General features: G+C 42.0%; 1 protein-coding gene and 1 long non-coding RNA gene across 3 annotated transcripts in view; one reads left to right on the top strand and one right to left on the bottom strand.

Moving 5' to 3' along the window:
* Positions 1-3,993: 3,993 nt before the first annotated feature.
* Positions 3,994-25,333, top strand: LOC309514304. Its single transcript, XR_014211905.1, has 3 exons — positions 3,994-4,134; positions 6,185-6,291; positions 24,298-25,333. It is a non-coding gene; the product is annotated as an uncharacterized lncRNA (long non-coding RNA).
* The window catches only part of NDUFS4 (NADH:ubiquinone oxidoreductase subunit S4), a 52,473-nt gene continuing 33,393 nt past the window's right edge, over positions 7,246-26,325 (bottom strand). For both annotated transcript variants that reach the window (XM_082242300.1, XM_082242301.1), the window contains exons 3-5: positions 15,378-15,550; positions 12,253-12,326; positions 7,246-7,460 (exon numbers count right to left, since the gene is read on the bottom strand). In XM_082242300.1, coding sequence (XP_082098426.1) covers positions 7,357-7,460; positions 12,253-12,326; positions 15,378-15,550 — 351 coding nt within the window. In that variant the 3' untranslated portion in view covers positions 7,246-7,356. The remainder of the gene's footprint in view (positions 7,461-12,252; positions 12,327-15,377; positions 15,551-26,325) is intronic.

Genomic DNA, 26,325 nt, shown 5'->3' with positions numbered 1-26,325 from the left:
GACCTGTGGCACTACAGACATCAGCACTCATCCATCTCAGATGGCTTGGTTCATGTCCTGGGATAATTACAGTTTTAGGTCAGCAACATCTGAAAGACCACAGGTTCCCCATTCATGGTTTAGGACAACACTGCATTGGGTATCACCCATAGCTGTCTTCACCCCATTAACTGGGTGTGTGCGCGCGTGCAGAGGTGAGTTTCCAAGGGCTATTTTAAAGGGGATCAGAGAGCTCGGCAAATGTATGGTGACAGGTCAGTGTGACTTCAAAGGCACTTTAAATGGCTAGAATTGCTCTGGGTGGATGGTGGGCATCATTTGCACCCATGGGCTTCCTCAACGTGGTAAGACCACCTTGTTCGCAGGGAAACCAAAATGCTTGTTTACAAAGCTATTGTACTGCCAACCTTACTGTATGCTTGTGAGAGAGCCAGTCTGGTGCAGTAGTTAAGAGTGGTAGACTCGTAATCTGGTGAACTGGGTTCGATTCCCCGCTCCTCCACATGCAGTTGCTGGGTGACCTTGGGCTAGTTACACTTCTCTGAAGTCTCTCAGCCTCACTCACCTCACAGAGTGTTTGTTGTGGGGGAGGAAGGGAAAGGAGAATGTTAGCCGCTTTGAGACTCCTTCAAGTAGTGATAAAGCGGGATATCAAATCCAAACTCTTCTTGTGAAACATGGACCACTTACAAATGCCATCTCCAACTCCTCGGAAGATTCCATCAACGGTGTCTCTGAAAATTTTTACATATCACTTGAGAAAACAGGCGAAATAATGTCAGTGTACTAGAAGAAGCAAAGATCACCAGTGTCGAAGCGATGATTCTTCAACATCAACTTTGTTGGACTGGCCATGTTGTGCGGATGCCTGATCGTCTTCCAAAGCAACTACTCTATTCCTAACTTAAAAATGGAAAGTGTAATGACCAAAGTGGTCAACAAAAGAGGTTTAAAGACTCTTCTCTCAAGGCAAATCTAAAAAAATGCAGTATAAACACCAACAACTGGGAACCACTGGCCTGTGAGCGCTCCGGTTGGAGAACCGCCTATACCAAAGGTGTCGTGGGCTTTGAAGACGCTCGAACTCAGGATGAAAGGGAGAAATGCGCTAGGAGGAAGGCACGCTTGGGAAACCCTCACCCTGATCAACTCCTATCCAGAAACCTATGCCCCCACTCTGGAAGGATGTGTGGATCCAGAATTGGCCTCCAGTCACTTACAGACTCACTGTTAAAACTGTGCTTATGGAAGACAATCTTACTCGGCTGCAAGTGATCGCCGAAGACCTCCTTGCATTTCTTTTTTTAGGAACCTGCCTTATACTGAGTGAGACCATTGGTCTATATAGTGCTGTGTTGTCTAGACGCTCTCTGGGATTATCAGGCCATGGGTCTCTTTCCATCCCTACCTGGAGATGCAAACCTGGGGCTTTTTTGTATGCAAAGCAGATGCTCTACCCTTCCCCATTTTTGTTTGTTTGTACAGTTGCAAATGATAGATCCCCCTGTCACCTGCACCCTGGGTTTCTGACAGATTGCTTCCCTTTCTCTTTCATCCATTGGGTTGGTAATTGCATCCAAATAATGATCAGATTAGCAAGCTGCATAGAGATGCTGGGCACCAACTTTCAAGTGGATGGAATGTAAACAGTGGTGGGGCAGGCCTCGCCAGGAGTGCTTTTCCCTTTTGATAGTAAACAAACACACATACAAAACCCATTCTCAGCTTGTTTTCTTGACCGGTGGCCACAATCTGCATCCCCCCACCCCACCCCCAATCTCACAAGGCCTGTCTCCCTTGGTCCATATGGCTAGTCTTGTTCCTGCTGGGTCTCAGTTATATTCTACAGTCTAAGCAGCAATAACTTTTCACAGTGGAAGGTGAAAACCCCAAAGGAGACAAGTCAGATCAGCCTTCATCAACATGCACCACATTAGTGAAGGCTGAGCTAGGATTAGGTTAACATCAGGAGGACTCAAGCATGCTGTTCAGTTTAGATCCCATATATCGTTTTTGATAGTACAGTGGTACCTCGGGTTAAGAACTTAATTCGTTCCGGAGGTCCGTTCTTAACCTGAAACTGTTCTTAACCTGAGGCACCACTTTAGCTAATGGGGCCTCCCGCTGCTGCCACACCGCCACCACTGAGCAATTTCTGTTCTCATCCTGAAGTAAAGTTCTTAACCCGAGGTACTATTTCTGGGTTAGCGGAGTCTGTAACCTGAAGCGTCTGTAACCTGAAGCATCTGTAACTCAAGGTACCACTGGGCACAAGCTAGAGAAAACTTGTCATTTATCCCAAAGTAAATGAGATTGAAAGCTTTTTTTCCTGGGGGCTCAAGGATAAAGCTGTGCAGTATCTTAAATGTGCAGGTCTCCAGTCTTACATTTTCTGCACCTACATCTGCTGCTACCACCTCACTGAGGCAGATGGGTGATAGGAGATAGATGCACTCAGCACTTCCGTGCCCGTCCCCCAATAGCAGCCAATGACATGGAGTGGGGCAGGGAATGCTAGGTGCTGAGTCCCCAACAACCAAAGCTGTATTCATGCTAAAATGGGGCAGGGAAGCTCCTAACCTCTGCTCCACTCGCAACTTCTCCTGTGTGGACTGCAAAGATCTGCCAGAGCTAGTAAGCATGTTTTATTCATTTCAATAATTTATCTACCACTGAATTACAACCATCTCTAAATGGTGTTGGGCCGAACATGTTCATATGCGTTTACTGGTGTCGGCGGCTGTCCATTGGGAGTGGAAGGCTGGGCTTTTTGGTGAGAGTGGCCTTAGTGAAAAACTGCTATTCATCTGAAATACTATAACAAAGCAGTCAAAAACTGACTAAGAGCTTTGTGTACACCTCTTCTTAAAAGCTAGTGGCTGTTGATTGCAAAAAATTACATGAAAGTACATATTCTTTGCTTTTTGTGTTAACATTGCAAAGTTGAAGGGCGAAGCAATGAGTCATTTGTCCAGTTACTCACTTAATTTCAATGAGCTGTATTCAACCTTGCATTCTTAGAAATGTTTATAGCAGGAAACCACCAAGTCATTGCGAGGAACAAGTGCTTCATTAAGGGGGTATGCAAAGAATGCCACAATCTTCTTTACGAAATCATGGAAAACTAAAATAACCCATTTTTAAAATAGTTCATAGTTGCTGCAAAAACAATTTCCGCCTGGATTTTTTTTAAAAAAACCTTGACTCACCTGTGATTTTTTTTTTGGGGGGGGGAACAAGCGCATGTGAAAACATGAGAATTTCTACATTAGCCTCTAATGTAATAGCCTCTGTTCCTTTCTTCCTGTAAGGTATCTACAAGTTCTAGTGCTTAGTTTAAGAACATACAGTTTACACCACATTTAATTGTGTGAAAATACTTAAGACTCTGTTTGGAAGTCATTTACCACTGAGCTAATGGGGGTAATATTTATCCTGTATCTAACCTGATTATTTTTTTTAGGGCTTCTGCATGTTAAATGGATTATTTCAAAACAGGAAACCTGAGTTCCTGGGTAATATGTGAAGCAGGGTATTACATATGCAAATTAAATTGGTATAATGCTAAACCTATTATGCTTTAAGTGTTTGCTACTTTTTTCACATAAAAGCATTTATTATTGGGGTTTTTTATTTATCTAAGCTGTTGACTCCCTTACTAATGAAGTTTTACTAACCACTCTATGGTTAACCCATGTTCCTTTTATTTCTTTAAATATAAGTGCTATTCTAGGGTATCTTTAATTATCAGCCATACCAAATTATTAAATGATTTAATAAAATCCCTGCAGGTTGGCCTATTTTTTCCAGCTCTTGTAACATTTGCATTAGCTGCTCTCCATATTTAAGAGTGTTGCTCAGCATCTTCAGTTTCGGAGCTACTACTAAGAACTACCGCACTCCTACAAAGCCTCTGACATATACATGCTTACATGCTGACCGCTAGGACTTTGGAAAATGATGGAGAAAATGTTGTTTTCTTTTCCTAGACGGTGTGATTTGACCCGAATGGGAAAGCCATTTGTCCACTGTGTACGGAGACATCATTATGACATCCCAGCTTTCTCTGCCCTCCGATGGGTGCCTACTTCCCTGCACAGCCGATATGAGAGCAAGCACTGCATAAAATGTCTGGTAAGTGATGTTGAGGTCAGGGTGGGAATGTGTCATTCCATTAGCTTCTGTTACTGTTGACCTGCTGGTAATGGAGATTATGACAGCACACCAGGGATCGCCCACATGGTGCCATCTAGGTATTGATCAGCTAAAACTCCCACCATCCCTGCTTCTTGGCCATGATGGCTGGGACTGATGGGAAATGTTGTCCAACATCTGGAGGGGACATCACCTACTCTTCCAGTGCATCAACATTAGCTCTTCTGTAGCTCCCAGCATCAGTCAGGCGGCTTACCTTCCCCCCTTCTTTAGCAGGCAGGACAGTGGAAAAGCTGCTTCTCTGTGAATAATGTGACCACCAGCTCGTCACCTGGCTGCCAGAATTTTCAACTCCAGTGTAGTCACATTTGCACAAGGTTTAATTCAATCTGCCTGAATGTATGCTTTATTCATTACCTCCCCCCAACAGAACACTTTGCTTTAGTGTTACAAGTTTTACCTGTTGTCAGCCAGTGAACCCGTGACTTATTCAACACATAAACTATACCCAAATACTGCTTTATAGTAGGACCAGGTCACCCATCTTTTGCCAATTTGTTAACCAGGTTTGTAAACTTACATTGATAGAAATAAGAGGACTACTCTGGATTAAGACATTCAAGTCTCTCTTGGGCTTAGTCCCAAGTTTAATGATGCCATAGTATTCCAAACACTGTATTAGAGGGCTGAATGAAATCCCATAAGTATCTGGACCGCCCCAGTTCAGTGAACAAGACAGGGCGGAACAAGAGGCAGTACAGTGTAAACGCGGCATAATTGGATTCAGTGGGGAAGAAGCAATTTTGATAATTCCAGCATTACTACAAAGCAATTTTAATGGCATTTCCTGTTCCAGAAGAATACTGTACTATTCTTGTTGGTTTGGGAAACTGCCTCCTTTCTCCTAGAGGTCAGAACAAGAGGGTTAGTTGTGTAATAAAGCCTTTTTCTTTTTTTGGCAGATGCTGAAGTTCAGTAACCAAACATCACATTTTAACACACTGCCAGATAACCTCTCCAATGATGCGCTCAAGCCAAGCAAGTCCCCTAATCATGAAATTAAAAAAGGGAGATGCTGAACTTAGTCTAAATATAGACTTCCACTTCCCTGCACCAATACTTTGCAGATAAAGGAGGGATTAGCTTTCTATTTCACAATATCACTTACTGGATGCATTTGTTTAAAATTGCCCCATTAAAACTATGCAGTGTAGTAACACTGCCGTGAAGCTGGAATCACTCTGTACAGCTTTGGCACATTTTACGCATGCATGTACTGGGTTTTTTTTAAATGCTAGTGATTGGCAGCCCAAGATTTCACTGATGGGTTCAAATATGAGAAGTTCAGCCTCCCATCTTGACCTTCTGCCACTGTGGTTTCTAGCCACCCCACCCTCCAAAACCATTTCACCCTGTCACAACCCTTTTGCTTAGGATTTTAATCGTCATTAGAATTTCATCAGTAGCAACTTGTTACCTGCACTGAGCACCAGGGTTGAGGTGCGCCAGCAAGTCTTTATCTAGGTCTTCCCCAGCAGTTAGGATCACAACTCCATCAGTGTCAGGAAGTGGGCAGTCTGGTCAAACCTCAACCAATTTTCAATGCCCTAATAAGAAAATCTTAATTTACAGATGTGATTTGATTTTGGGTTTTTATTTACAGTGGTGCCCCGCAAGACGAATGCCTCGCAAGACGGAAAACTCGCTAGACGAAAGAGTTTTCCGTTTTGGAGGTGCTTCGCAAAATGAATTTCCTATGGGCTTGCTTCGCAAGACGACAATGTCTTGCAAGTTCCTGCTGGTTTTTTCCCCTCCCCCCCTTTTCTAAGCCGCTAATCAGCTGAACCGATCAGCAGATAAGCCGCTAAAAGCCGCTAATCCGTCAATGGGCTTGATTTGCAAGACGAAAAAACCGCTAGACGAAGAGAATCATGGAACGGATTCTTTTCGTCTTGCGAGGCACCACTGTATTTTGGTGTGCATTGATCTCCTCCTGCTTATTTAACATGCTGACATGTTCATCATGCAGTTCCCATGCTTGAGCACCAGGAGGAGACAATAAGAACTGCCTCTTCAAAGCTGCTGGGTCTGGAAGCACCGAGGAACTAGAACTGCATTCGCCTCTGCTCTTGGGAGGTAAAAATCGTTTCCTATAGCAGGGGGTGGAGAACCTTTGATCATCCAGATGTTGTCGGATTCCAACTCCCATCAGTCCAAGCCAATGGTCAGGCATGTAATCCTGATGGACAGCATCAGAGCCGGTTGCTCATGCTACCTCCCAGGAAAGTGCTAGGACTGGGCGTTGCTGTCATGAACTTAGCTTCTGGAAAGTCAGCAAATGGTTTTGGCTCTGGGGCTATGGCATTTTCCCTAGATTTTTGCCTTGAGGTCTACTGCCTCCTCCGTAATACTCAGAACACACTGGGTTCTGTCCAAGAGGATGACCCCCTCCCCAATTCTCTCACAATGGCAACAGCATAGTCAGGTCCCTGGCAGCTGCCTGCCCTACTGTTGTGCATCAAGGGCAGGCAATGGCAGAGTTTTCTGTTGCGGTACTTAAGCATTACTGTGAGTGTACCTTCAAAGGCTAAAAACAAGATCTTACAATATTTTCTCAATCAGACTGCAACTGAGGTTTATAGGAATGTGACACTTAATTCAGTCTTTCAGAGCTAGTCTTCAGATAAAGAATCTTTCTAGGAAGTCAGCTGTAGTAAAGTGAACTGGAAGATGCTCAGAGAAAATGCAATTTACAAAACTGCTTAAAACAGTAAGCAGAGATCGCCTGCTGCCAGCACTTAAACAGATTAACCTCTTCTATATAAATAAGCGAAAAAACCAGAGGAACATCTAACAGCCTTTCTGTGTGAAAGGATGGACATTTATTGAACTATAAAATTACTCCAAAAGGCAAGGCTTGATCTTTAATGTTGCAGCTCATTTCAAACATTCCTTTTAATGAATTCCACGTACAGCAATTTCCTAGAGGTATGAACACCCCAAATCTCCTCTCTAAATATAGGGAAGTTTGTAACAGGTTCAATTGGAGACATCAAAAACATTTTAAATAGACACCACAAGATGCATGAGTAGTTTAAAGGTCAAATTTATTAGGAGATTAAGAGATGTATTATACATGGACTATAAATACAGCACAGCTGACTTTATTCACAGTCAGACGCAGAGACAGCCAATGCCAACCTATTTTGTGGACACCCTTGTTCTTTTGTTCCAAGAAAAGTTTGCACCATAAGACTTGGATTTAGGTTTTGGAATCCTCTGCTCTTGAACATCATAGCTCCAGCCTAGGAAAAAACATGTAGAGAATTCTAAACAACACACATGCACCCAATAACAGAGCAAGTGCAACACAAACAATTGCAACGTCAAGCTTTTAAGAGCTAACAAAAAAGAAATAACCAACATATTTGATATACTATATGTAATTACTAGCTTATTCTTTTGTAAAAGGCAGAGAACAATAATCCTTTAAGACAGATATGCCTTAAATGTGACCTCCACCTGTTCTCAGGTTTGTCAGATCTCAGGCACTGTGTGTTCCAACTTTCGCCGCTCCTGCTGATAGACCAGCACCAACAGTTGACACATGAAGTCCTGTAATCTCATGCATCTACACCTCTCTTTCTGATGTCGGGCCAAGTTTTGAAAATATGCATGGTAGCAGGGTACCACAATGCCACAAGGAAGCCAGAAGGACAAGGAGGTGAGCTTGGGAGAATTTATTAAGCGGCCTTCTAATCAGAATCAGCTGCTCTGCAGACCAGGGACACTGCCAACTCTCCCACTGCTTAAAAAAAAAATTCAGATGAAATCAAAGGACACTAATCTCTTGCAGGGGTTTTCTCTCCCTGTAAACCTTATTCCAATTGCACCCATCAGATTTGGCACATGGAGTTGCATATGATGATAATACAGGGGTGGAACTGCTGACCACAGAAAAGAGATGGGGAGTCTCTTGCTGATAGATAGGGTTAAATGAAGGGCAGGCAATCTTGAGAACAGACTATTCAGATACTCAGCAAAAGTGTAACACGGCCAACCTCTCTGTCAGTGAGCAGGTTCTAAAGGCTACCAGGGAGTAGAAGGGAGGGAAGCTTCCTTCATTCTTATATATGCCTTATGCATATGCTTTTTTTGTGCCCAAGTGTGTGTTTTGGACTTGTGTTTCTGAGGTGGAGCTGCATATTTCAGAAGCAGTTTGCAATAAGCCATGAAGGTTGGTTTTCTGTTCAAGAAGACAAGTCTACAGGATACCAACAGCAAACACTTAAAGCCTAGTTATATTCTACAAAAGATACAGAAAATTTGTCGTGACCAAGTTTGTAAGGCTGAGCTAATTTGTTTCCTTTAGAAAAAGTATTTGGCAGGCGATCCTGACAGTCACCTAAATATGCCCCATGTGGAGCCATAGCTCAGTGGCAAAGCACATGCTTCACGTGCAAAGAGGTCCCAGGTGTTTCCAGGTATGGCAGGAAGGATATCCTGTCTGAAACCCTGGAGAGCCACTGGCAGTCAGTGTAGCTTCCTATGTTCCCTAAGGTACATCAAGCCCTCCTACGAGCACAATACCCCATTTTCAGGAAAGGCATATTAAGAAACCAAGCGGAGGGGACAGAAGCAGGTAGGCGATTTCAGTGCAGGATTAGATTGTGCTTTTATTGTTTCTGCTCTTCTATATTTCAACCAATAGAAACCTTTAGCTGAATTTATAATAAGCACTGAAAGAGTAACATAATGAGCAAGGGGAAAGTCCAGAAGTATTCTCTAGAACCGAATCTTCCCAAAAAAAGCTGCTTATTCCATCCCATCCCATTCTCTCTCCTCTGCTTTATTTCTGTGTTCCAAAATCTCCCCTTTTTTCTTTTTTTCTATTGGTTCCCACATATTGCAATACAATACAGATGTACCGAAGCCAACACCATTTCCTCCCCATTCCCTCATACCTTTACATTTCTATTTCCTCAATCCATCATAATATTCTTTTCTCCTTCCTTCCACTTCCCTCTGCCCCCACTCGATTTCCTCCACATTATACAATTTACAATAATCTTTGCATTCTACAATCTTCTCAAATCATCTATATATTATTATTATTATTATTATCTTTTCTCACTAATTTTTCTTCCATCCAATACTTCACATTTTAATCTAGGCATGTTAGCGTATCTTTTTTTGAGTGATATTTTGCCATATATTCATCAAAACATTTCCACTCCTTTAATTTTTGATTTGACTGATTTATTATAGCAGTTAATTTTGCCAAAATTAAACATTCATTTAGTTTACAAATCCATTCTTCCTTTGCGGGTATAGTTTGTGACTTCCACCTAGCAGCAATCACTATTCTAGCAGCTGTATTTGCATATAGAAAAATTATTCCTCCCCCCCAACGTGGTATCTCTTCATCTATCAATCCAAGGAGATAGGTCTCTGGTTTCTTTGTTATTGATATTTTCAACATCTTCTTTAGTTCTTCGTGTACTACTATCCAAAATTTCTTAATTTCCTCACAGCTCCACCACACATATGACTTGTAAATTCTTTATTGACTTTTACTTTCTCGTAATTAAGATACGCATGCCATCTATTATTAAAACTTTCAAGATCCAATATATTATTTTTTCTCCAATCTCTTACCCAAAATTAAACATTCCGCTTCATAATATAATTTTAATTTTCCACCAAACCAGATCCACCTGTGCATTAATGGACAATCTCTGCTTTCCATCCATCAACCCCCTGCAGGCCAGGTAAGCGTGCCATAAAATGACGAGGTGCATACACAACATACCCAAAGAACTACGCTATGTACCACACACATCACAGAAACCCCACAATAAAAGTCAGCTGATTGGATTGCTTCCTCTCAGTTCAACTTCACACATCTAGTTCCCTCCAAATAAGTATGAAAAGGAATGGCAGTATATGCAATTTCGAATGTCCCTTATGCACCCAGAATCTCTTTTGTACTGGGCCGAGGTAATAGCTATGTTTCCAGAGATCACCCAATCAGCAACTTCTCTGAGGGAAAAATCAATGAAGTGGCACAGACCAGCTCCCTCTTATCCCTTAGCCCGGTTAATGTCCTGCCACGCCATGATCCCAAGGGAGCCCTCCTTCTCCCAGATAGGTAGGCATGAGCTTCTACTTGCCCTCCTGTGACTAAGCAGGGTTGAGCAAAAATGCTCTGTGCACACACACACAAAATAAAACCCTACAAATAGAAAAGGTGCTGAACTTCCAGTGTAAGTTAAAAATACCTTCAGCATAATTCTTTTCTGGGATTCATTTAACAAAAGTTTATCCTGAAGCAAAAATATATATGCTAAAAAGGAAGATATTAGACAGGCTTGCGTTTAGCACACTAGCCTTCATCCCTCTAGAGACAAGCTCAACTTTTGACTCTAGAATTTGAGAGTGAAAATGAGTTTAATGGCCCCTTGTTTCCCCGAGTGTTATAAACTAGCACATAATTTGGCATCCTTGCCAAGCAGCTCCAATCTCTGTGCTCAGGAGGCCTAGTTGTGGAATTAGTGAAACTTGTAGACCAAGATAAAGGTGCCCTGGCACCGGCAGAGGGGAAACCTTGTCCCTCGCCCGCATTACACTGGGCTGTAGGCCAACACTCTTGGTTCTTCACGTTAGCGAGTAGAGTACTAAGTTTCTTGTCAAATATTTGCAGGAAATGAGAGAGATAAAAGGGTTTAATTTTTTGTGCCAACACTTAAGGAGCTGCAAATGCTCACAAGAAGTTCTCCTCCTCAGAAAGCCCTCAGACTATGCTAGGGAAAACTGACACATCTGAAGTGTGTTTTATTTCCGTTAGGAAGACGGCTAGTTGAACACTTTCAGCCTTACATAAATAGAGCCAGATAATAATAATAATCTAAAGACGGGTTTTTAAGAAGCGGTTTGATAACCACCTCTTTCAGCGGGTCTGGGAAGGCTCCCTCACAGAGAGAAGCATTCACCACCCCGTGAAGCTCATTGCCCAGCCTGCTAGCTTTTATAAGCCAGGATGGGCAAGGATCAAGGAGACAGGTGGTTGGTTTCATTCATCCAAGCAGCCAGTCCACATCCTCGGAGGTAACAGATTGGAATCGATCCCATGCAACTTGACTAGACAGGCTCGGTATAGGAAAGCCAGCTTCCCAGTTTGCAAAGCTGTAAGGATGCGTGCCCCGCACTGACTTGTGAGCCACATCAAACTATTGTGCTTTAAGTCACAGGGCTTAAGCCAGTCCTTTAAAAAAGATGAGTCTGTATGCAAATACATATTGTAATCTATTTTTCCAAATTCAAATTTCTCACAGTAGCAAAGAATTAATCCTTATGGTGTCTGTAAAATCAACTGTGTTCCTTCACCTCTGAAGGTCAGGCAGCAAAACACAAGGAATATATTATCCCGCATGCTTCCAGTAGAATGGGGGACTAGAATGGACAACTCTGAAAATATCTGGTTATGCCAGCAAAGTTGCACAATAATGCAATGCTACCTCTTGCTCAGTCATAGGAAATCTTAATCACTAGGGAAGATGTGGCTTAGGACAGAAACAAGGCAATGCCTGAGTTAGGCATGAGCATTCAAGGCTGGATGCCACACACCACCTGGCCCAGGGAGGGATCTGATGGGCTCTATAAAGGACTACTGCCGCTGCTGGGCAGATAGGGCTCTGTTTTGGTTTTTTTGTTTAAACTGCTGTTATTTTTTTACCTATGTCATTTTAAACTGTGATATTAATGCTGTATTCTTAGTTTTAGATTTTGATTTATGTAGAAATTGTTTCCCATTTGGCTGTGTATTTTTTGATGTGGTTTATTTTTCATGACTTTTGTAATTACGTAAATCTTGTTATGCTGTAAGCGGGCTTGAGCATTGTTTTTTTTAACTGTGGGAAGGTGGCATACAAATAAAAAATGATGATGATTATGGAGAAACCTGCCAGGGATAGTTGTGGAGCACAACTGGGTAGAGCACTTGGTGGGTAGGAGAGCAATGGAGTCCTCTTTCCCATTAAGTGGAAGAAGCAGGCAGTGGGTCACCAAAGCACTGCATGGAGCGTGGTCTGCACATACCGTTTTTTTCAGCGAAGGCTATAGCAGCTTCTTTCGTAGAAAAGGTCATCAACACATTGGACAAAGGATCCGCGCTGCAAAATACCAATGTTTAGTTATTTATTTGCTTAAAACATTTTAAATACCACTCTCCATCACACTAGATTTTAGTGTGGTATATACACACCATCTCTCTCTCACTCACCAACTACAATTTTCACATTTATCAAAATGCCATGGGGGGTAAAAATGTTTTTGCCTGGCACTGTTATATTTAAGAGCACTATTAGTCCCGACAGTGGAGAAGATATTCTATAACCTGGGTCTCATTGTTGAGAAAGCTCTCTTCCTTGCAGGCATGTTGACATGGGAGTAGGAGCTCCTTTAGGTATAGTCCCTGAGCCATTTAGGGCTTCAAAGATTAAGGACTAGCACTGTGCAGTATTCCAGGCAACAGTTATCAGAGCATGGATAACTGGGGTCAGCCTCCCTCCATTTGGAAGTGGCTGGACTGCTGAAAAACATTGTATGCCACAGTAGTCATTTGGACCTCTAATGACAGTGCTGGGTCTTAACTGCTTTCCCAGGGTCAGTACAATGGTTCAGAAAAGACTAAACACCATCTCCCAGGACAGCAAAACTATCTACCTACAACAACTTCACCTTGTCAGGATTCAGGTTCAGATTATTAGTCCTCATCCAGCTCATTACCAAGTCCAGGCACAGCCTCACCCAATTCAGATGACAAAGAAAAACAGAACTGAGTGTCCTCTGTGTACTGAGATCCACTGGGGAGTTCCTCCTCCTCCTCCTCCCATCCCCAAGTGAGGCTCAGCACCTCAGTGACCTGTGAGTGGCACCCAGTGATGGCACCCCAGCAATCAACAACTTTCCACCTTGATATAACACTGGGTGCCAACTCTGGCTAGTTTTCAGTGTCAGCTAAAATCTCATCTATTCTGTCAGACTTTTAATGGGCACATTGATATTCAGACTGAGAAGAAGGAAGTGGATTGTCTACTCAATTTGCCGTATTTACTCGAATCTAACGCTCACCTTTTTGGGCCAAATTATGTTGCAGAAATTAAGGTGCACGTTAGATTCGAAAGCACATTTACAATCATCAGCAAATACCTTTCTTTGGTTTCAAGGTTTTGAAAATTGAGGTGTGTGTTAGATTCGACGGCGCGTTAGACTCGAGTAAATACGATATATTGTTTTAATTGTTTCACTGCTACTGTGTTAGTGTTTTTATTTTATGCAACCTGCCCTGTGATCATTTATTTGATGAAGGATGAGATAAAAAAACTCATAAATGTAAACAAATTGACATCACCCGGCAGCTTCATACATTAAAAAACATGGGGAGGGGATAAAAAGGAACATTGTGGGAGAGCACAAGAACCAAAGGGTTGAATAGAAGTCTCCCAGTCTCTTGAAAATACAAAATGCAGCAAGGCAATATAATTCTTTATAATAGAAGCATTAATCATGCTATCTCTAACCAAATATTTGTACTTGAGGCATGATAAAAGTGGAAGGCTTCCTGTTCTCCACGATCCCCTATAGCTGCAGACGGGAATGCATTTTGAGGTGTCAGAAAATTAAAAGAAGACAACAATGAAAGGGAATCTACTTTTTCTACTCTCATTTCATATTTCTAGAGTGGAGAAGGCTGAACCACAAAAGGGCCAAGAATTCCTAGCCTTCCACTTTCTGAATTAGCCAAACCTCCAGCCCACAGCAACCCAAAATGCTAAACATATGTAGTACATCTTTTTTTCAGAATGAAATACCCCCACCACAATAACTAAAACCGAACTTTCTGTGCCAGCAAGAGAAGCACGGTGAATTCTCAGAATTTATGAGAATACATGCATACATTATAGAGCTTCTAAAATTTATATATAAACTTATCCCAAGGTCACAAAATGGGGAAACAGACCCTTTCACTGAGGACGGAGGACATAGTTGTATCATCATTAAAACGGTGTTTTGGCGTGGAATATTCAGTTATCTGCTTTAGAGATATTGAACTAACTTCCTAACTTTATATGTAAAGACTGATTGTGAACATGACTGTTTTTTGACCATGCCTTTTAAACACAGAATTGAACATAATTCTGTGGAGATGCCGCCGCATGCTACTGTCATACAAACATACACCAACTCATTTTGGAGGTCACTCAGTATCAAATTAGGTGGAGAAGGAAATCGAAGGTATTTTCCAGCCCCTTGTAGCCTGCCTTGGGCGACAGCAATTTAAATATGTTACTGAACATATTTAGGGCAGCAGAGTGAGTTCCATTATCAGTGTCACTGCAACACACACTTATTGTAACTGTTGCTGAAATTTAAGTTCATTGAATTGCTAAGATCTCTTCTCAAATGTACAGTGAAAGAGCCTCCAAAATCTAATTTCAGAATGAATCTGCTACCAAAATAATACTTAGTTGTTGTTGTTGTTTTACTACATTCCTATCCCACCTTTCCTCTAAGGTGCGCATGATGGCATACAGGCTCCCCTATCCCCATGTTATCCTCCCAACAACACAGCCCTGCAAGGTTAAGCCAAGAGATTGCGACGGGCTCAAATTCACCTGATGGGTTCATAGGTCAGTGGGGATTTGAAATCTGGTCTCCCAAAGAACATTGCAAATATAACGCTTCGTGTGTTTTATTTAAATAATTTCAGTACATTATCTTGGTAATCTTTCAGCCCCTCAATACAGTGGATCGTGAGTATTGTGCTCATATTACAGATGGGGAAATTAAGGCAGAGAGCTAGTGCCATGCTTCTGTACTTGAAAGTTTCTAACTTGCTTGCTTTGAGAGGAGGCAAAAGAAAGCCCTCTTGAGGCACAGGCAGTTCTGCTTTAGCAGAAACTGAGCATGAACCTTGGAATTAGAATCTTGTCTCTCGACGTCCCATTTAAGCAGTAACAACCAGTGGCAGCCAGAAGATCTGCAACAGTCTGTCTACCAAGCCCCACTGCAATATCAGCTGATGGAGTTTTTGGAGATGGTGAAGACAGACAGACGAGAGAATGTGGAAGGGTTTGCTAGGTTCAAAAGGCCAGAGAATAAAGCTCCATAGCACTCAACAGCCTACCAGCTATGGAACTTGCCAGCTATTTTATACTTACGAAGATGCCCAGCCCATCAGTGGGTTTTCCCAGCGCTCCCTTGTGTCAAATTCTATCTTCCATTTTTTTGTGTTGTTAACACCAGCTTGCATGGCATTACGGGCTGGAACAAAAATGTGAACTTTTCTGGTTTTGATATGCTCCTCTGGTACACCTGTTAAAGGTGAAATGTCCTGGGGGGGGGGGGGAGAAAAAAAGAAGAATAAACAAATATGACCCGGGTAAGAATAAACAGGTTACTTTCCTCTTCTTAAAATATGTCATTTCCATCCAGGGAAATGATACGAACAATCCAGAAGAAAGAGGCTTATCACTTCTGGGTTGGATTTAACCAACTGCTCTCACTAGTGGAGATCTGTGCATTTTTGTAGTGTGACTGGGCTTTCCTTACTCTGCTTCCCCACATGACATGGCAGGGAGGAGGAGGAGAAGAGGGGAGACCATTCTATCAAGCAATGAGAACTGAGCAATCTCCTTAGTGCTACGTGGAATTCCTCCCTCTGAATTCAACTAACCTGCAGGAAAACACACTCTTTTTGAGACTCTCTTTGCTCTCTGTAGAGTCTTGTTTGAATCCCAATAGAAGTGGATGAGAGGTTTAGACATTGGGGATTGCAAAGGTGGATTTGAATGGGCTGCTGTGGCTGTCTTGTTTTGGACTAGCTGTACTAACCTTGGTCATTGCTGCTTGGTAGCAAGTGGTGTATGGGCCGGTGTGGAAGGATATGGTGTCAACCTGACAAGTCAGACATTCCAAACTAGGTTGAGGCAAGTATTTGGGCAAGATTACTTGAAAACATTTACTTCATAGACAGTTTTGGATGCCATTCTGAGGCTTCTGAATACTTTGATAAAGCAGTTATGAATTGTAACACAATCTGGTTGAAATCTAAAGACTTGCAAGTGCACTCAAAGATTTCCAGATCTATACCAGGGTGTTCTTTCCTCCTCCAAATGCAGTTTCCTGTGCAGCATCAGAGGCTATTTCAAAGGGTCCCCAACTTTCAGGAGTGTCTTTTGGGGCTGTGAAGGGGTTCGCAATAGCAGCAGAAACATTCAAACAGCCTGCAGTGTTCCTATAACCCTCTTGGATCCTAAGCATTGCTGGAAGAAATTAACCCAGTTTAAAATATAATCTGTCTTCTTGTTGCTATGAAGCAGCATTGCAGAAAAGCCTCCCATGTTACTTTTTATTAGTAAAAATTTGGTTTTTTAAAAAAATAAATGCTGAGTTGTACAGTCACCCAATATTATTATTCAGGTTTTTAAAAAGGCACAAAATGGGGAACTGAAAAGTCAGTGTAGCCAGTGTTAGAAAGCTAGATATATGAGCTAGGCGCGGAATGGCTCCTAAACCTGAACGCTCTAGTAACTTACTGTAGGCAATAGTGTCATTGTATGCATTCTGTTAAGGTTTGAGAGGGGAAAGGCAGCAAGAAGGCTGGATTGTTGGAATGATGGTGTGGAAAGAGGGGGTTTGGCTGTATGATGCAAGGAGACGGCCAAATCTAACCAACAGGAAGGTATCCATCTCAAGCCCTTTGTGTTACCTGCTCCCCGCCCTTTATTCAATTATGTGCGAGATCCTGCCGGACAGAGAACTGTCTCTTTACACTGGTGCGGTGGTATTATATCCATCTCAAGCTCTTGTGACTGGGTCAGGCTATGAAAGTAAACTTTACGGAAAGCCTCTCAGCAGTTCTCTATAATTTGCACAGCAATCCTAGTCCTTTAACAGCTGTTGACAAAAAAAAAAGGTGTGGATCATCAAATACTTCCTGCAGAAGCCACCACATTAAGCTAGCAGAAGTAACTCAAAACTGCCGCCTACTTAGATTCTTGCATGCACAATGCCAATGGGAGAGGCTTGGACTGTCTTCCGCTGCCTTTCTCCAGGAACAAAAGGCTGATCTGGTACAGGTCCAACTGCAGGCAGACAGAACTAATCCAAACCAGTGATGACATGACTTAAATTTGAGGAGGCAAACAAGTCTAAATAGCACATTGGGATTTTTAAAATAAGCCTCCAGCTACCAACTTCAGAGTCTCTTCTGTCACAGAGTTTAAAAGCTCTTCATATTCTCACCAGACCATCCTTAGAAAGAAAGAAAACAGGAGGCCCATCTTCTATCCCCTTCCCCCTTTTTTTGCTTCACTTTATAAAATAAACTCATCGAGAGATCAGTCACAACTGCCAAGTGTGAAATGTTTGTCTTGCATTTAGAACCAAGGAGGGGGGGGAACCCCACAGGAAATTACAACAACGCACAAAAGCTGAGCTCAGACTACCTAAAGCAAACTGTCAAAATATTTTAACAATTTAATCATAAATGTTTTCTTTGAGTGCAAGTAGTGTTTATGTTGAATACCAGTCTAGTCATAATATGAAGACACACCAATTATTAGTCAAAATGTTGCAACACACAAAACTACATTCTCTCCTGACAGATTGGCATTTGATGGCTAAAAAAAGAAATATCTGAAAAGTTGTTTGGTTGGGCAACCAATTGTCAGGCTTCACACAACGTGTTTTACCTGCAGAAAAAAATAAGGCGAGGCCTGATTGTTTCAACATGTCTGTTTATAGAAATCAACTAGCAATAATACATCCGCTTTCATATTAACATATCCTTGGGATTAGGACATATTAAAAAAAGAAGGCGGGGGGAATCCTTTATAGGTCACTGACTAAAAGGAATCCAGTTCTCATTAACTTCCAAAAGGTGAGGCATTTTTTTTAAAAAAAACCAAACAAACATGAAAAATGAAGTAGAAGATATTAAGGAAGAATAAAAATGCAAAACTCATTTTTACTGGTTTGAGGGTGTGTCACATATATTCAAATAATACGATTCAAGTCTCTCTTTTGTTAGAGAGACAGAGATGGGGGTGGTGTGTTTGTACACAAGAGGTTTGTTTGTTTTTTTAACAACTAAGCAACACATAAATTTTATGAAATAAGAAAAATGCTCTTTACAACACAGCTTACAGGAGGCTTCAGCATGAGCTGCCCAGCTTTTTGGGGAAAAGGCAGAAGATCAATGGAAGACAAGGAAGGCATGAGCAAAAGCACACTATTTGGGTGGCCTGGAGGCAACAAGTATTTTGGATGGAAAAGCGAGAGCCATAAAGAATATCCCAATCTCCTCCACCAAGTGCGACAGCTCAGTGCGCAGGGTATATGCATGGTATTAAGTGACAGAGATCCTGGGTTCTGGTCTCTCGGCTTTTCTTTCCCCTTTCAAGCAGCACAAAGCCATCAAGAGTGGTTGCTGACTACATCACACTGGGCCAACATCAAGGAAACAATCTCTTCCCTTCCTCACACCCTCAGCATAGTTTCCATTTCTCCTACTGACCATCTATGGTGGGAGCTCAGCTGTTGGGGAAGACAACATGGCCCTTGCAAGCACATGTTGGGAGTTTGCTGGCTCCAGGGGTGCCCTACTAAAACCTGAAAGCTTCCTTTTGTGTCCTCTGCATCAGGTGTGGGGAACCTTTGGCCCTCCAGATGTTGCTGGACTGTAATGACCCACAGCCTGAGCAAGCATGGCCAAGAATGATGGAAGTTGCAGTTCAGCAGCATCTAGAGGGCCAAAGGTTCCCCATAAGCTGTTCTACGTGCTCATCAAGTAAGGGAGCACTGTTTAACCAGTTCAGTGTTACTCATAACTGCAGAGCAGGTGGGGGAGACGATCCTCTGCAGCCATATTTTGCACATCTATTTCCCTACCCCTAGTAATATTGAAGTATTTAAAGAATCAAAGAGAGAGTTGCAGGGGCTATGTGGCGGAACCCTGGCAGCCATGTTTGGTGCATGTGAAAAGGGGCTGTAGCATCTCTAGAATGGACCAGGATGCCCCTTGTGTATGGAGGACCAGTGTGTATGAAGAGCCCCATGACCACTGAACACACAGATGGCAGCGGCAGCAGGGGACACAAACATGACTATTGAGTGCACTGGCAGAGGCAGCATAAAGCACCCCTCAACCACCACCCCTTAATATATTTCCAATGTTAAAATGCAGCATCCCAAAAAGTAATGCTGCCTATTTGTTTCCATTTATTTATTCTCTCTCACACTTCTCCATGAAGCACTGCTTTTATCGCTCTGTGGTTTTCCACACTATATATGAGAGGTGGTAGCCAACTAAGTCATGCTCAAGCCATTGAAACAAGCGAACTTAAGTTGGTTGATTTCAATGAGTATACTCTTGTGTATGACTTAGTTGGCTATTACTCAAATAATAATAATAATAATAATAATAATAATAATAATAATAATAATAAGCCTCAGTGTCAGAAACTCCTCAATCCTTTTTCGCAAAATCTATTGTTTTTGTGAGTGGTCAGCTATAGCTTTGCAAAATATGTTCTACCTGCCAATCAGCTGCCACCTTCCCTATTTGCTAATATTTGTTCAAACTCACAGATGACTCCGAGCCCGTTTGCTGCCCCCCTGCACACACTATCGTATTGCCCTCTTTTTTTCCATACTACCCAAAACACGTGCAAGGACTTCAGGACCACAACTGTTTCAGAAGTGTGAAAATGCATAGTCCTGATGTCCTTGTATCTTTTTTTTTAAGAAGAAAAATTAAGTAATATTAGGGATGAGAGCCTGGCTCTCATGGAACACAGCTCCTGGAGTTGTCTGGGTGGAATGCTCGCTTCACAGCTCACATTCCACTCATACTCTCTTTTCTACCGCCCCCTCCCCACAGTGTACCAGTGCTAAGCAGAATAAACTTGCTTCACTGCTTGCATTCTATTCAGCCAGTCCCACCTCCAAATGTATTTTGAGGCCAAGCCAATTGCTCACTTTTGTCCCGACTCCAGTGTTACCTCTCCCTTCTTTGTGCCGGCACAGAGGCTTCAACTGCTGTCTGCTCATCCCCAGAATCCTCCAAGGGTCCATGCAACTCAGTTTCTCCCGATTTTTTGGCTCCCCTGATTCCCCCTCTCCTGCAACATTGTACGCTTTCCTCCCCCAGTTCCACAGAACTAAATGATTTAGTTTGAAATATCTCAAGTTTCCCTAGGCTTGTTCCTGCGCCCACCTCATTTGCATGTGGAGACACCAAGAAGCATGATAGTATCATAAGCTTACACACTCTAAAATTTGCAAAAAATAGCAGGTTTTTAAGGAATTTTCTGTGTTAGCTTCTGCAGTACACAAATCATAGTTTTTCTTTTTGCAAACACTTGCAGGTAGGGGAATCCTCCCACAAAGTGTGTCATATTTTTAAAGATACTTGAACAGGTAAATCTCTGTTTTACATTGCATTGGTCTTTAGACTACCACTATACCAGGTGTTCTTCCCAGGTGCTTTCCTCACATCAAAAGTGAAAGTACAGACCTGGTACACATGGCGTTTTGGATTATAATCTGTGGGTTGTAGCCAACAGTGGCTTCATGCTAGCAGAAAGTGCTTGACCAAGGCAAGACTCCATTCTTCTCTTCTTCAACCCTCTGTACCAAAATACCACAAACTACTCCAGAGAGTCGCCCAGCTCTTAACAGCAGGGCTGCCGGGAGCAGGAAACTGCAGTGGGTAGATCAGAATTGATATTCTTTCACAAGCAGAAGTGTTTTCTATTTGAATTAGGTCACCACTGAATGCAATCACATTTCTGTCCTTTATATTCTCATATATTCTCCTTTATATTCTCCTTCCCCAGTTCTGAGCAACAGCGAATCGTCCCCTGCCACCCCAAATAGCATCTCTTGTTGGTCCTGAGTACATGGAAGATGTGCTCTAGATAGAGGCCAACTGCTGTCTGCAGTAGCCGGACTTGCAAAAGAAGCCAAGGGAACTCTGGAGAGGAATCTCCTTCGTGACTCGGTGGAGGAGAATAGAATCCAGTCTCTCCTCTCCCCAGAAATGGATGGGGAAAGTAGGTCACAAGAAGGGGATATTTCTACTGAAAAGCAGCACATCAGAGATGAGGGCTTCTTCACTACTGGAAGTTAAACACTAAAGAAAGCTACGCTATGTCCTAGGTGCACAGCATCAAGTCTCTCTTTGCCTCACCCCCCATCAAGTCAATCCACTGCAGGGCCTTTACTGTAGTTATTTTAAAACTAGTGTATAGCTTTACAATAGGACTATGCTGCTCTTGGAAGATTTGTTATGCTTAAAAATTACTTCTAATGAAGAAAAAGGTCTAGTCTAACGTGAAAAAGTCAAGCCGTAGATACCATGGTATTTGACTGGCTGCAACTAAAGAGAAAAAAAAAACCTTTAGTGGTGGCAAGGGATTTATCCTTCTGAAAGCCTCTTTTTCAGAGCAAGAAGAAAAACAGGGCCTGCTTTAATAATTTAAAATAGCTGCATGATGCTGCTAGCTCGTTGTACTTTTGATTCATTACAGCCAAAGTTTCCATGCCTTCTGGGAATACAGCAATTGTTTATTGATATCTCCCCTCCCCTCTCCCCACATACACACTCCTCCCTCCCCCAGTTTAAAGCTGGCAATTGAACAGACAGTTGTTTAGGACAATGAGTTTCTGGATTGTGAAGCCCTGAGTTGTCCTGACACAGAATTGCTGTTTTTGCTTGCACTAGACATGTAAGGTACTGTAGCATTGCTGAGCTGTTGCCAAAGATATGGAATAAAGGCTTGGCATCTCTCACATACTTGACACCTAAAGAGCACAGAAGCTCTAAAATTCCTATTCCCTGTAGGCGCACTCTCAGTCTAGACAAACTGATTTCTCACACTTTGAAAATGCATTACAACACTCTATTGTGATCATTTCATCCACACAGCTTCAGCTACTGACAGAAGAACCTGTCCTTTTAGCGACATTTCAATGGGCTAAAGCTCCCGCTTCAAGACGCCATTAAAAACAATATAATACTTGAAAAGAACTAAGTCCAACTCTCTACTGTGTCTCCAGCGCTTTGTTCCGAGTTCAAGTTCTCAGTGAAAACTACCTGTGAACCAACTTTCTGAAACAAAGATGTTGGGAAAGAGTTGGGGTTTTTAATTTATTTTTAAAAAATACCTTTTTGTATATTTAGCAGTATTGTGCTTAACAATTCCAAGCTTTCTGTGTCCATTCATTTTCAAATGCTGACAGCAGAGCACCTGTGGGATTTCTTTGATATTCTGTTGGGGTGTGTGCATCTTCAAAATATAGAAAACAAAAAACTGGTGCTTTGTATATATAATGAACTAGAATCCTGTTTGGCATGGCAGATGATTATTTCCATTTTGAAGCAGGTTTTCAGGTGGAGTGATATAAGAGAGGTGCTTTTAAGAACAGGGAACAAAGAGGAATTTTAATTACGAAATACCTCATAACACAACTGTAAAACAACAACAACGGGAAACCAATTTCTAGGGTTCTAACCTTTAATTTTCACTCAAAGCAGAAGAAGTGGGCTACTTTTAAATTAGATCACTCCCTCCAAAATCATGGAAGAAGTTTCATCGTTAGTCTTCTGCTTCATTTCTGAGAATAATTTTATTACTTCAACCCCCTTGTTATGGGGAAAATTAGTAATGTAAGCTTTTAGACAATGATATGGCCACAGGGAAGAAACAGTAGCAAACCCACCCTCCTACCCCACAACCTCTGGGCATCAGCAGTTTTTGTTTCATGAAATCAGGAACATATAACAATTTCACATCTGCATAACGACAGAGCACAAAAATATGACCACAAGAGATTATACAGAACCCAAGAGAGCAAATATCTACTGTTTAACATTTTCCTCCTCTCTAAATAAAAGGAAGCCGGGAACAAGCAATGGGAAGTTGATGTCAAAATGCAGAAAACCTCCCAGCAAGCTTCCAGCAGCCACCCAAGATTCAGAGCCTTGCTAGTTGCCCTCTTTTCAATGCCAGAATTTCACACATTTCAATGACCATTATGACTTCAAAGAATCAAATTTTCATCATTGTCCATCATCTGCCGGTTGATTTGTATAAAAGGGTTCTTCTGCATGCACTCCAGACAAAAGCCCCCTAACTTCCATTATATCAAGTTTAAAAGTTCTGTTTGTGACAGTTGTGTCTGTGGTAAATTAGGGTAACACTGAAGGAGTGCAGCTGCTCTGCAGGAGCCTCCTTTCTGGCACCATTTCACTTAAATAAAAAACTGAATAATTAGCCTCTGCCTTTATTAAACCACACTGGACTTAGTAATTACTTCCGGTTGCCCAACCTACTTAACCTCCACAGTTTATACTTTTTTTATATATAAAGATAGGGACTGAAGAGATGGTATCGCTACTTTAGATAAGTTTAGACAAATTTGCTAGCATGCCTCATATTTTAAATAGACCACTAAGATGTTGCAATGGAGTTGGTTGAAACAGACTGTGCCAGGACAAGCACTGGAAGTTTAAAAACAAAGTTCAAGAGCATGGAGTTGAAAAACATACAACTGGGACAATTGTGGACAACTGCAGTGTCTGCCTCTATATATTGCTCCTGAAATTTTTGTGTGTGGCTTTTTGAGAGTGAAACTGTTTCATTTCTCAATGCTTTTCCCTATTGTCTTCTGGGATGCGGTTTGACGAAGGGAAGTCTGCGGAATAAACACTTAACATGAGCAGGTATGTAACTAATAGATTCAAACAGCACAAGCAATGGGGAAGCGCATTAGCCTTCAAGAAAGTACTTACTATACCCAAACGCTTGTCTTTTTGCTACATAGACATTCATACAGTAATTCTGGGTTGATTCCCACATAGAAGGCAGCTGTGGTTTTTCTCCATTTGTTCCCTTCTGTCTATCTCCCAATAGGGAATCTTTGGGAGAAATGTCAGCATGCTGTACAAAGATATTGTTAGCAGTGGTTTCCATAAATACTGTGGTGGAAAAAATTCTGTCAATCACTAACATTGCTGCTGGCCTGGTTACTGTATCTATGTATAACCCAGCTCATGCTTGTATTTCCCCACAGGCACCTGGAGATGACCAGGACGGAACGAAACACCAAGCTTCCGTGCATCACTGGGCACTGATCTGCCCAGAAATAGCATCCTACCTGAACCATTTGCAATGCAATGGCATCCCTGCCACACAAAAGTACTGAAGGAACAGCATCAAGGAAGGGGTGAATATTAAAGAGCAATTCACACAAGTGAGCTCTACCACAGTTCCTACTCATAGTTTTCATATTCACGACAATCCAGTCCAAGTCTCACCCATATATGCAAATGTGCACAAATGAGAATGCAAAATATGGCTGAAGATTTGCTATCAACTTACTTCTCCTTTGCCCATCCTGTGCTAACTAGTGGGGCAAAATATTAGAGACCTGAGATCCCATCTTGATGACAACCCAACAAGAGTTGTCGCTGAATTTTCCCTAAAGAAAAAACAGCAGTAGGAACCAAAGAAAGCAAAAAGAGAATTTCTGACAGAGGGGATCAGCCCCCCATTTTCAGGGATGATTTGCAAATTACTTCCTTCCCCCTTTTAGCGAATACCTATGGCGTTTCAATAATGCATTAAAAAAGCATAACACACTAGGGCTTATCCACACTTCTTCTGGCCCCACTGCTATCTCCCAGGAAAAACAGCTCTTTGCTCTTTAATGCTCAATTTCAGGTATCCAAGAGATGTCACATGATCGGAGATTGAAGAGATGTGTCTGTAGGCCCTTTGGTTTCAGCCATACTATCAGCCATAAGAATAATCTATAAGCTTAACAACCCAGCACTACCCACAGCATGACACCAACACAGGCATTAGTAGCATTAAAAAAAATTTGAGGGAGAGGGACTATCAAACCAAGACTACCGTACTTCTCTTTTGCCCGTTTCATATAACTAATTAGTGAAACAGTAATGTTTGCTTTTGTGTCCCTCTTGTCTTCTCCCTCCCCTGCAACTATAACAAAAACAGAGAAAAAGTCTAAGCCCTGGTAACCCCTGAAATATTTGGTGCTTAAGAGATTTCTTTAAAAATAAAAAAAATCACCACTGCTGTATTTATCCACAGGTACACTAAGATCCTGCCAAAAATATTTCTAACTACCTGTGCACATTAAACCCTTCCATACAATTTCATCAAGAGAATGAGGTGTTTGGAAATTGGGAGTTATACCCCTACCACAGAAAGAAAGGAATAAAATTGCTTGCTTTGCAGGCAGACACCCAAATTTTTCATCCACTCCAAACACACACACACACACACACACACACACACACACACACAGAGAGAGAGAGAGAGAGAGAGAGAGAGACTTTAAGTATATGCATTTCTTGCTTGACAGTTTTTCAGACAAAACACAAGAAAACCAGCAGCGAAGTTCAACACAAAAGGAACTGTCAGATTAGACATGCAGGCAGAAAGATAGATTTCTGAATTTTCATCTTCCCCAAAAGAAGCACCATGCTACACAAACCTGAGAAAGGCCAATCATGAGCAATTTCCCACCAAATATGCTCAGTTGCAGATTCTGGCAGTTTGCCACTGTTACCTTGCTGCTGCCATTCTGTGCCACAATGAGCATTATTTTCTGCTTTAAAAATCAGGAAATAATGGTTAAAAAGAAGAAACTATGACTATAGAACAGCTAAGGGGAGTTGCACAGGATTTCTTTTGACTCCATTGTATAGCAAACCATTTACACTGTTGACCAAAAACACAGCTAGCAATGGCCTCCACAAAGCTGACAATGAATCATAGAACTGTAGAATAGGAAGGGGGGTCTGGGGGTCATCTAGTCCAACCCCCTGCAATAATATTCTCCTCATAACTTATCTTGTCATCCTGAGATGCATGGAGCAACTATTGAGGTGCTGTTACTCTTTATATAATTAGAATGGTGAAATGGGGAGAGAATGGACACGCTAGCTAGCTTCATCCACTTTGTCAAATTCCCACTGCCCTCCATGCGCTGGGGTTGCAGAGTCTGCTGTGCTCATGGAGGCTCTCCCCACAATTTAGTATTCTGATCATGCAGGATTATACCTAAACATGG

The sequence above is a fragment of the Podarcis vaucheri genome (genome assembly GCF_965113315.1).
Source record: "Podarcis vaucheri genome assembly, chromosome: 11".
Classification (NCBI taxonomy): domain Eukaryota; kingdom Metazoa; phylum Chordata; class Lepidosauria; order Squamata; family Lacertidae; genus Podarcis; species Podarcis vaucheri.
The sequence above is the reverse complement of the archived record's forward strand: the minus strand, read 5'-3'. Positions and strand labels throughout refer to the sequence as shown.